The 12,803-nt window shown below is 28.5% G+C and overlaps 1 protein-coding gene across 1 annotated transcript; it reads right to left on the bottom strand.

Annotated features, from left to right (window-relative positions):
• Positions 1-5,831: 5,831 nt before the first annotated feature.
• On the bottom strand, positions 5,832-7,310 carry LOC105774167 (uncharacterized). The gene is made up of 2 exons (XM_012596545.2): positions 6,758-7,310; positions 5,832-6,657 (listed from the first exon to the last, which is right to left on the bottom strand). Exons 1-2 carry the CDS (start codon positions 7,112-7,114, stop codon positions 6,064-6,066), a joined length of 951 nt encoding a protein of 316 aa, XP_012451999.1. The 5' UTR covers positions 7,115-7,310; the 3' UTR covers positions 5,832-6,063.
• Between the last annotated feature and the right edge of the window lie 5,493 nt (positions 7,311-12,803).

The raw sequence follows: 12,803 nt of genomic DNA, 5'->3' as shown, positions 1-12,803 counted from the left end.
ATTATCTTTTATAGTATCATATATTATGATTTGAGTAAATTCATATAAGAATATTAATTATTAAGAATTTTATTAAATTATATATTTTAATTATAATATATTTAATATATTTAATAATAATTATGTTTAAATATGATTAAATTATTTATTATTGATAATAATAATCTTATTAAAATTTAAATAACAATAACAATAATCATTTACCAAAATAAATTTATGCTAAGAGTATTCTAGTCATTTTAGTTTTTTCCATTATGCTATTACACCTCTATTCCATTCAACCAAACACAAGATTACTATTACGCCTCTATTCCATTACATTCAACCAAACAGTTGATTTGCTATTACACCTTTATTCCATTACACCTCTAATCCAATACAGCGAACCAAACGTGCCCTAAGTGCCGGCCAACAAAAGCCCAAAGTCACCCAACAAAAGAGATGGGAATATTGCAACATTAACCCATCCTTATTTTTCCATCTTTTTTATTTCTCAAGTTTAATTACATCTTTTTTAATATGCACAATTAAATTAGATTTTTTTGATAAAATTAGAACCTACTTTAATAATTTTCATCTTTTATAATAATTTAAATAAAAATTACTAAATTATTATTTCTTTTATATTGAAAAATAGCGTATAATATATTTATAAATTTAGAAACATTTAAATAGTATCTAAAAAATAATTTTAAATAAACTTAAAAATTTTAAATTTAGAAACGTGTAACATATTTATAAAAAAACTTACCTTAGATTAAATTAAAATTTAAAATACAAAAATAACATGTAAAATAATATCTATAGATTAAATTTGGTTATTTATAAAAATAAAAGAAACATAGATGATGTGTGGTAATGAAAATTGGTCCTATACGTAACGTAACTTTGCCATATTCTGCACCCACACTTCCAATACCATAATGACTTACCAACATTTCCCCTAAGCCATGTACCAAATTTGATGTTGTTTTAAATAATAACTCGAGTTTTTAAGTGTTATTAAAAAGTTTTTTATTTTATAATTTTAATTATAACGAATATAAATTAATATATAAAAATTAATTTTATAATTTTAATTTAAAGTGGTATTATTGATTCAGTATTTTATATTTGTTTCAAATTTATTTAGCAGCCATTCATGGAAGATGGAACGCATGACTTTTGGGTTGGGACAAAAAGCATGACAAGTGGAAACCCCCAAATCACAAATTAGTATTCCAATTAGAGTTAAGTTAAATTAAATTAGGCTATTTCTAAAAAAATTGTTTTTTGAATATATGTTTCACACATATTTAAATTGAGTTTTTCTTTTACTTAATAATATAAAATAAATAAATAAATATCAGGATAAGACCATTAATATTTACGAAATTAGGCAAACACTACCAATCGGTGGTACCTGTATTTCAAACCCAAAATACGACCGGTTGCGGATGTGACCCATCCGTGTTCTAATACATAAAAATTATTATATTAGTTTTTTTCTTTCATCTTAAAAAATAGTTTATTATAAATAATAGGGTGCCACCTGACAGCTCGGTGGCACTATTAAAAAAACACGTATTTTGGGTTTGAAATACGAGTACTGCCGATTGGTCAGGCAATACCAATTATTTACTGTAATGTTTGCCTAGTTTCGTGAATATTAATGACATTATCCTAATCTGGCATTTATTTATTTATTTTATATTATTGAAGGAAAAAAACTCATGTAAATTTTGTCACTCTATTTCTATCCTAATATTATATAAAAGAAAATTTAAGTTAAGTTTAAGGTTTAATTTTTTTAATTATTTTAATTTCATAAATATAAATTTATCCAGTTAAATTGAAGTAGAGATTCTATTGGGTGTGGATAGTGTATTACAATAATTACAATAAAAGATCGATATGTGTTTTTTTAGTATTTTTCTATGCCTTTATAGGATATTTATCAACCATATGATTCTACTTGTGAAGTTTAAAAACTCCATTGATAGTGTACCAAATAACTCTCTAATTACATAGATTTGAACTTTATGATGTGAATGTTTATTTATTGGTGTCTAAAACGACTTTTTATGATCACCTTGATATGTAAATTATTCTCTTTCAACTATACTCACTTTTTTTGTCAAAATTTTTGGTCAAAAGTGGTTAAACGTGAGTTTTTTAGAATTTTCAAATCAATCATGATAATTCATTTTAATTCACTTCGATTCTTAATTTTTCTATGTTAATTTTGGGTTTTTGAATTTATTTTGACAAAATAAATTTTATTTTATAGTGTTTCAGGTAAAAAAACTTATTTGATTAAGTTTCAAATTATTTTACATAAATATTTTTAAAGTTCAAATAAAAAATAAAAGCTAATAGCTCTTATATTGTATTTTAGAAAAAATATATAAAAATAATTTTTATATATAAAATGTTTATTTTACTTCATAAAGAAATTATATTAACGATAAATTAAAAAAATAGAATTTCATTCAATTTGAGTAATGTATTTTTAATTTGTATCCGAAAATGATTTAAACACCACGATTTAGATCAAATTTTAGTTTCTCAATTTTTAAAAGTGGTATCTCAATTATACTTTCATTATCCAAATCATCCCAAACGTCATCTCTATTAGAAAATACTCAACCAATTAAAAGTTACCATGTGACACAAAAATCACGTAAGTATATTGTTGTGTATTTATTTATGTCTAATAATTTAAAAAATTATAAAATGAAAAATTATAAAAAAGAATTTTTTAGTACATAAAATTCAAAAACTATTTTTATGAAGCTTTTTATAATATATTAATTACATAAAATTTAAATTATATTTAAAGTTAAAAGATATATAAAATAAAAAATAAAAATAGAAATATTCAAAAAATAATTAGGAAAAAATAAAATTATATTTTATAACATATAAATTATATAAAGTAAAAAGGTTATATATGATTATATAAAATATGAATAACTCAAACAACATATATGTAAAATATCAAATTAAAAGTTGACCAAAGTTAATCGATAAACGTGGATTAATGCCCAGATCAATGTTCAATCAATGGACGTTGCTTATATGGTTTTTTTTGCCACATTTCACTTTGTGATTGAGCCACGTCATCATTGATCATAGTTAATTAGTTGTTGTCTATGAGAGTACCAACATAGGGGAAAAAGTAATGTAAGTATCACTCCTGACCAAAAGAAATTTAAATATTAAAATGAGAAATCAAATATAATTTAGATACCAATTTATCATTTAAGTAAATAAAAAATCCAATTATATTCAAAATATTTATATGATACATGTGCAGTTTTCATAGAAAAACTTTTTTAATTTTAAAATTTATACATAAAATATTTTTATCATCCAATTTTATTATATATACAAAATTGATATTTATCTATTAAAGTTAATCCATGGCATAAAATTGCTTAATTTGAATTAGGGATTCTTGAATTTGAGAAGGATTAGATATAGAATTAAAAATTAAAAGATTTGGTTGGAATATGCCTAAAGACCAATAATTAGATAATTATAATATATTCATTTTTATTTATTAATAAAGAAATTTCCATTATTATGCTCCATCTTTTTTCTCTGTATTAAATAAACTGAATAATAATGTCTTTGAAATAGTTTGACTATCCTTGAAATTGTTCCTAGTCTAATATTCTTGTGGGTTAGGGAAACAATAATATATTGAGGTTGGTATATGATTGATTGATGACAAAGTGTTCATCAATACTATGAGTACATGTTAGAGGATAATATACTGAATCGACCCATTATGAGAATGCTATTGGATAATTATGTGAAAGGCGCAACAATTCTCATAATGATAATGGTGTATGTGATCTTTAGGCTTGAGGTCACTAATAGTTCCCAACATCAGGATTTGTACATTTTGGTGTTGCCAAAAGGATTTTATAACTAGATTCACTATAAAGGTTGTTGGATATACCACAAGTTATGTAGAAAGATATGCGTGACCAAAATAAGATTTGCCAATCTCGCATAATGAGAGCGATATCTTGTGCTCTTTGATAAAGTGAGATTAAAAATGTATGGTTGTGTTCTAATGATTTGAAATGAGATATCAGAATCGTTTGTATATCTAAGTCTAATCAAGAATCAAGAAATGAAAGATTGAACTATACAACTATAATTATTTTACGACTTGTGTTAAATCTAGATAACACAAACAAAGGGAAATATTACGTGGTAATTTTATCAAAAAAAGGTTTTATCGGACCACGACTTTCTACAATTTGGGTAGCAATGATGCATTACTAGATGTCACTCACTATTTGTAAGATCAAAAGTATTTTAATATTACTACAATGTTATAGAATCCTACAAGATCGCACCCTATGATCAGATCGATTGGAATATGAAGAAAAAGTGGGATTATAATTAAATATAGTTTTGAAATTTGTCAGATTATACCAAAATATTTATATAATTAAATTAAATATAATATCTGACAATTTCAATTATGATTTTTACAAGTGTTTGTCACATAGAAGGAAAGAACCAATTAAAATAAAGTGAAATATATTTAACTGATTTTAATAAAACTCAAATATATTTCACATTTACTTTCATGTTACTTACTATTGATGGGTTAACCGAAAAAGACAGAGAGGATGGTGAGGATGTGTGGTTCACCTTGTTCTGTAAAAGGTGGAGAGCCTCTGATCAAGGTGGAAAAAGGCAAAGAGAATGGTGAGGATGTCTAGTTCACCTTGTTCTGTACAAGGGGGAGAGCCTCCGATCAAGGTCACATTTTTTATAACATTTACATAACTAAAATAAAATTTTTGATAGATTTTATTTAATAACAATGTCACATTAAATTTAAAGGTGGTTTAAATGAGATTTAAATATATCTTCTATCATAATTATGAAATAATTACAACATACATCATCATGTATTTACTTGGACAGAAATTCGTACTAGATAGCACAAGAGAGAATTTCATATAGTCTCTTAAAAATCAAAGAGTGAATTCTAGTCATTCAAATTAAGTGGATTATGTAGAGGTCAAAGCGAGAAAAGTTGTGTTGTGAATTCGGATTATCTACTTAGATCAACCAACGTTATATTTCAAAACCTTTTCTTTTTCTCCAATATATCATAACGCACATGAATTCGTGGTCTGTGATCATCATATTTAATTTTTCTCTATAAGATATTTCTTGCCACTTTTTGTGGTGAAAGAGAGAAAAGAAAGATAAAATTAGGGGAGGGGAGAAACTAGAAAGATATTTATATTTGTATCATACTCATATTATTTTTTTATGATAATTATATTCCAGATATTATATATTTACATTATGAAAATAGACTGAAATGTGATGACTTAAAATGTTTAGGGACTTAATATGTAAATTTTCTATTTTAATTGACTACTGAAAAAGCGGTTTTATATTAATAGGTCATTACAACTAAGTGACTGTGAAGAAGTTTTCTTTTCATATTAATATAAAAGCTATTAGTTAAAATTGTTAATTTCCTTCAAATATTTTTATATAATATAAAGGGTTAGTTATATTAGTTAAGACACTATTGAGAATGGTATTTTCTTTTGGTTTAGTTAAGAAGCATATTTTATTTAATTGTTTTAATTTTTTAAAAAATATTAAATTATACTAAGTGTGACTAAATCGTAAATTTATTAATAATTGGTGGATAAAATTATAAATTCACCGGTGCACACGTCTGACATCCATAAGAAACTTAACATACTAGAGGCCAACTTGTAACTTTTTAGAGTTGAATGAATAAGATATAAACTTATTAATAGTTTCATACCCTTAGATGTAATTTACCCAAAAATATATAAGCATGGAAAAACAAAATAGTACTTAATTTAGTATCTCCACAGTAGAAGCAGTCAATGAGTGAAGAGATAAAAAAAAAAACATTTTTTAATTAAAGAAAGAAAGAAAGAAGAAAAGGGTACTCGAAACACCCCGCCCCCCTCCAAAACAAGTGATTCCTTCATCTACTACCTTAACATTATCAAATTTCATAGTACTGGTGTTGTGTTTCTTTTTTTTTTTTTTTAAATTCTACCTATGACTGCAAAAATCCAAAAGTTTCTTCCTCCCTTCAACAATCTCATCAAAGAAATCATCAATTTGGGCTATTATACTCTCTGTTCCACATCTTAACACCCCAAAACACCCTTTCATCTTCTCTACTCTTTCCCTTATCCCTTCTTCCCTATTTTCCCCTCCTTTTCTCTCCATTTCTTCCTTCACTTCTTCCATCGCCATTTTTGCCCCCCTGTATTCGTACATCAATATCCCTCCTCTCCCATTCATTTGGTTTATCTGTTCGGCTACTCTTTGCTGCAACCTCGCCGTTGATATCATGAATGTTGACCCGAAAAACAAGCACCCTTCGTACCCTCCTCGTAGGAAACTCGATTCCGGCCAACAATACACCAGGCCGTACAACAAGATCATCAGCAACAACGAACTGACGTTCCTCATTGCGTATAATACTCCTCGGAAACCATTGAATCCGTTCAGCTTTGATTCGATTGAAACCCTCTCGTCGAACCTTAATGAGAGTGGTTGGATTCTGGTTTGCATCAACGCTTTGTTTTCTTCTTCAAGCCCCAAAGCTTCTCTTCGACACCCGGAAATTGCTCGGATTATCTGTTTGGGGAGTTTTTTTAAAACAAAGATCAGATATTCAGATCATCATCAATTAGAAAACCATAAAAAGGATTCACATTTGGGGGTTTGATTTAATGACCTGTCTAGAAACCTGGGGGTTAAGATGGCGATGATTATCGAGAGAAGAAGTGATGTTAAACCCTGCAGAGAAATAATTTTCCATGCTAGAAAGGCCTGTTTTAAGGACATGACAAGCTTCCCAAAGCTTGGAGCTTTCATCCATGTATTCATCAAGCCACTTATCACCGACGGGAAGATGGAGTTTTTGGACAAGGAGGAGGAGTTGGGAGTGGAAAGATCGAAGGAGGGAAAGAACCCTTTGAAGGAATTGGATAGACATGAAGTTATTAGAGAGAAAAACACGTTCAAGATCATCTATGCCACGAGTGAGGAAGGTGTAGAAGCCATTGACTGAGGTTGTGGAAGATGGATCCATGGTTGAAAGGGAAGAGGGTTGAGAGAGTGAGAGTAAAGTGGGTGGGGAGAGGGGGAAAAGGTTATAAAGAGAAAGGGGGGGATATTTAGAAGCTCAAGTTTCAAAGGATTGATAAGGATCGTTGGGAGCAATGACGGGTGTTTCCTATTGTGGGGAAAGGATGATTGGTAATATGCCATTTTCTTTGTTTAAATAATCTCTGTGTTTAAATGCTAATGATTCCATAAAGTGAATTTTATAATTCAATTTCTGAATTCGGAAAATGCTAATTAATTTGAAAATCACACCAATTTATTGCTGAATCAAGGATGGGTTTATTAGTATTGGAATTTACAGTTTTATATAATAATAAAAAAGAGATGAGCTTTGTTGGAAAAAAGAAAAAACCTCCCTTAAAAGCATGAACTTTCTATTTCTTCCCTCTTTTACTCTGATTTCTCACCATTTAATAGGGCAAGTGGGTATTTTGCAAATTGAAAAATGGAAGTTTTAAAATGATGTAGAAACTACATTGTTCAAGGATGATAGACTAATTGGGGTTCATTGGGTTATAAAAAGTTTGACTGATTGACATTTGACTCAGATTTTGCTGGCTAATTGTAAATCATTCTTAATTTCTTCCCAATTTAGAAGTTTTTATTTTCTTTCTCGAGCAACTGAATGGAGTCCTTCGCTTCACCATCCAAGCAATCCATTCTATTGAAATTTGTGGGTTTTGTTTTTCCTAGACATTTTTATCTTTGATCCTTTCAAAAGGAATGGGGCGGATAATCAAATTAATTTTCTGGGTTTAATTTTGTTAATGATTTGAATATTCATGGATGTGGAGGTGGTCTCGTGGGATTTTGGAGAATGGGACAAGTAAAGAGGATGTTGGTCTTTTCAGATTTTAATTACTGCCATTGATTCAAACGCCCGTCCCTTAATTTTGTCTTCGATCTAGAACTAGGAACTAGCAGCACACCCTTTAATTATGGAGTTTATTCTAAAATATTTCTTATTTTTTCATTAACTAATGGTGTTATTCTTCGCAATAAAATATATATTATAAGATTTTTTTTCTCAATTAAATGTAGAGTCTAATTATGTTAGTTTTTTTTTTTTTTATCCACAACATTTGAATTTAAGACTTGTTGATATAAGCATTCAAGAGGAAATACAGAAGAGTAGGTGCAGGAGCGAAGCCAGAAATTTTTTTGAGTACGGGTTAAAATTAAGTTATATATTTTTACGATAACAAAAGTAAATTTCATCATTTTAATAGTCTATTTTGTTATAATTTTTAAGGGATTAAATCAATTTTTTTTCTCATTTTTAGAGGTCAATGTGTAATTTTACCATATACTAATTTAAAATTTTTAAAAATATAAAAAGACTAAATGTGAAAACTTTCATTTTAGGGGTGATCGAGGGCCTTGCCAACCCCTTTGGCTCTACCCCTAAGTAGGTGGTGATAAAAAAGAGGTCGATTAATCTATAACAAACGAAGAGTTAAAATAAACGATGGAAGTAGGATGAGGTACAAATGAGTAGGTTGCGTACTATTAGAAAGCTAGGTTTGTTGAATGAAAGGAGGAGAGAGGTCCCCTCTATGTCGTGCTATGGCGTATTTATAGGTGAGAGTTTCCTTTTCCAATTACATCACATCATCAATAATTTTAGGACATGATTGTCGTGTAAGACTCTAACATTTCCTTTTATTGAAGAGATACAAGGTTACTAGGTCTCAATGATCCTCAAAGGATCCCCTCCCAATGAGCACACAGTCACTAAATTAAAATTATTCATGGGTATTTTCTAAATCAATTCTCGTATTATCACGTGTCAAAATAAGTATTTGCCCAACTTAACAAAAAAAATGGTTATACCAATTGATGTTTAACTAGTGTGTATGAAAGCATTATTAAGAATTTATTTAATCATTATTTTTAAATAATTCATTATTACATGTTTCTTATATGGATGAGGTGCTTATGAAATTGATTGAGATGATAGCTATAAAAGGAAACATATAATCAATCAATTGCATTTTTAAATCAGTAAAAATATATTAAATATAATTTTTCTTAAATTGATAATTAAATAATCTGGTAACTATTTTCATTTTTTTCTTAAGCTTTTACTTGTCCATTTCTTGACACTAATTTGTTTTGTAGCTTTATAAAAATTTGTAGATTAAAAGAGATTAATGTAATCATGCTAATCAATAATGCTAATAAAAACTAAAACTAAAAATTCTATCAATTCTTAGGAAAGTAATCATCTTAACATAGTTTTTTTGAAAGGTAAATTTGTTAATTCATTTAATGAATAGAACCAAATAATTCAGGAAAAAAAAACAATACGCGTAGTTGGTAAAGAACAAGCTTCATCAACATAACAAAGGTTTTAGCCTCAACATTAATAGAACATTATGACACGTTGACAATTGGCTTTGTCACAACTCAAGCACAACATATTTAAAGTGATTGCAAGCACTTAATACGATAATGAAATCAACCCCGGATGGTCTAAAGAGGCGAGCAAAAATTGATAAAATAATCGAGCATTCGCCAAACTAGATTACATGCGTAAGCAAGACTAAAAAACGTTATACAAGAGCAGACAAAAACTTCTAAAACTGAAGACATATTAAACAATGAAAAAACAAACAAAAAAAACATATAAAACTTAAGACAACATAGGTCCAAATCGACTTGTGAAATCATTTATTATTCTGAAAGACTCTTAAAACAGAAACGGATTAAGAAGTTAACGAAGAGCAACCCACTTTCCTAGAAAAATTATTGGTGGCCGATGGAGTTTTAGCGGACGATAGACACTGTCATCTGTCCATTATAACTTGCGAATACAACAAAGATACCCACAAAATAGATCAACAAACTGAAAAGAGAGAAGACATGTGGAGTGAATGAGAAGAAGAAAGAAAGAAATGGTTGGTGAGAGAGAGAAAAAGGCGAGTGATAGCTGGCTTGGAGACTGACACCGCCACTGGTCAAAATAAAAGATAAGAAACAAACGACTTAGAGAAAAAAAAGTGTTTAGGGTTTTTATTTTTATTGGTCTCATATATTTAAATTATATAATATATAAAAGGATAATAAGAGTTGTATATATATATTTGAAGTTGAGAGTTATAATTATTTGGTTAATGAGAAATTGCTCAATTTCATTTTTTTTTTTTGCCTTATTTCTTAAAATAAATGCAACATATATTTATTGGATCCTAGCAAACTGCTCAAAATTATGATAAAATAAATATATTTTTAAAAAAATCCCGAAATTGCCAAGTAATAAACAAGGCTTTCTACATGGAATCCAAAAATTGTTGAGGAAATTTGGGCAGCTATTGATTTAGGATCAGATGACGAGATTGGTGGGTGAGAATTTGTTTGCTCTTCTTTAGCAAAACAAAGACTTTCCAAGGAAAATTTATAGAGGGAGTTGATTAATTAGTAAAAAGAATTTTAATTATATTTATATAATTTTTTATTTGATAAACATATTTATAATTTATTCGATGTAAAAACTTTCAACTGTTAAGAAAGGGCAATTTACCAATAAAAGCCCCTTTTTTCAAAAATTACCGAAATGGACCCATTTTTTAATTATTTACCGGAATGGTCCTCTTCCGGGAAATCACGTCCACGTCAGCGCGATGTCAGGGTACGCGTCAGGAAATCGTGTCCACGTCGCAGCGAGATGCCGACGTGGGGCCGATTCGCCCGCAGCGTGAACAAGACTCCAACAAATCAAAAAAATATCGGGCCCATTTCGATAGATTTTAAAAATATAGGGCTTTTTTGGTATTTTGAAAAAATAAATTTTGAATCTTTTTGTATTTGTATTTATTTTTTTAATCAATTAACTCTTCAATATTACATCAATAGCAACAAGTACAAAAAAGATTCAAAATTGTTACCAACAAGATTTGAACTAAGGTACTAAGGGAAAAGAACAAGCATCTTAACCAACTAAGCCAAACTAATTAATTGGCATATTATAGAAATATTGTTATTATCTTAATTATATTACTTAGTTCTAACGATTTATCGGACCTATTCCATACACGTGTCAAATCAGAAAAAATAATACAATAATTCTGTAAAAAAAATCCAGTGTTTACTTCAAATAAATAAAGAAAATAATGATTTGAATGTTTCAAAATTCAATTTTAAACTGAAAAAATCGAAATTTAGGGGCAAAAAAGGATCTTTTTCGATGAAAACTACGGCAAACCGCCTTCAGCATTTGTCATCGCGTAGATCTCGAAAAGTTATTCGAAATAAAAAAAATCGTCTCAATCGGACAACCGAGCCAAAAGTTATGGCCTTTTAAAGTTTTCCAAGCTAAAAAACATAAACTGTTCATCCACGTTAGCAAATCGCGTCCTCGTAGGCACGATTTGTGTCCACGTAAGCAAAGCGCGCTGACGTGGACGCGATGTTCTGACACGTCCCCTGACATCGCGTTGACGTGGACGCGATTTCGGGGAAAATGGCCCATTCCGGTAAATAATAAAATACCGGGCTCATTTCGATAAATTTTTAAAAAAATAGGGCTTTTTTTGGTGATTTGCCCGTTAAGAAAATATATAAATAATTTAAGATAATTTGTTATATTTCTTATAAAATTCTAGTATTTAACTCTATAAATAGTAAATTATATTACCTTTATTAAAGTTATTTAGAAAAGAAATAAAGTGGTCAAAATTATGAGAAAAAATTAAGGCAAATAATTTGTTGACTTCACCCTCTTTGTTAAAGCATTAGAATAGGGGGAAAAAATTGGTAAAAGTGTTGAAGGCCTAAAAATTGATAGGACACGTGTCGGTCCAAAAACTACACAACTGGATTTGGGAAATAATTAATATTTATTTAAAAAAAAATGAAGCTAAAAACATATTTTCTGCAACCAATCATAGCTAAGAGTGGACTTTGAATGAAATCATGAAAGTTCAGTGGGGCCTCTGTTGAATGTTTTGTTTGATTATTAAGACCAGCAAATTTTGTCCTCTTTAATTAATTTTGATCTTTTTGAGTAAATTTCTTAATCATAAATTTGGCATTTCATGATTTTCTTTTTGTATACTGCCAAATCTAACAATTCTTTTTCTTTTGTTCCAAGATAATAATTATACAGGTGGGAGAATTATTTTATTATTACGTTCGATTGCTATTGGTATTGTTACTACTATAACATGACGTGGGTTCGAGTGCGCTGAAACGCATTATCCTCCTATTTAAGGATTGAGGAGGGATTATGAATAATTCTAAGCATTGTATAAAAAAAAGATATAATAAGAATCTATAATGATATTATATTAAAAATTATTTTACTTTTTATTTTATTTTATGGCCATAAAAGAAATCATGGGTAAAAAGAGTTCATCAACTCAAAAATGATATGCAAAATAGTTTCAAAAAAACCTATTATTTTTATTTGTGATTACAAAAAGAACAACTTAATCACTTGGGGGTTTTTTACAAAAATATTATAAAAAAATAAAAATTTACCAAAATATTACAACTTTTTTTTATTTACCAAAATATATAAACTTTTTTTATTTACCAAAATATATAAAAAAAACTAAAAAACCAAAAAAAAACAAAAAAAATCAGGCGGATGTGACAATTCACTGGTCACGTCAATGGTATTGGCGGCACCAAAGGTGCCAAAACCATTGGCG

Source organism: Gossypium raimondii, chromosome 6 (assembly GCF_025698545.1).
Source record: "Gossypium raimondii isolate GPD5lz chromosome 6, ASM2569854v1, whole genome shotgun sequence".
Lineage (NCBI taxonomy): Eukaryota > Viridiplantae > Streptophyta > Magnoliopsida > Malvales > Malvaceae > Gossypium > Gossypium raimondii.
Note: the sequence above shows the minus strand (reverse complement) of the source record. Positions and strands in the feature narration are given on the sequence as shown.

Bases quoted from the DNA above. Each gene is read 5' to 3' on its own strand.
- LOC105774167 (XM_012596545.2), bottom strand. From the start codon at position 7,114: ATGGATCCATCTTCCACAACCTCAGTCAATGGCTTCTACACCTTCCTC. The intron at 6,658-6,757 runs GTCATTAAATCA...CTCCCCAAACAG, and splicing joins ACCCCCAGGTTTCTAGACAG to ATAATCCGAGCAATTTCCGG.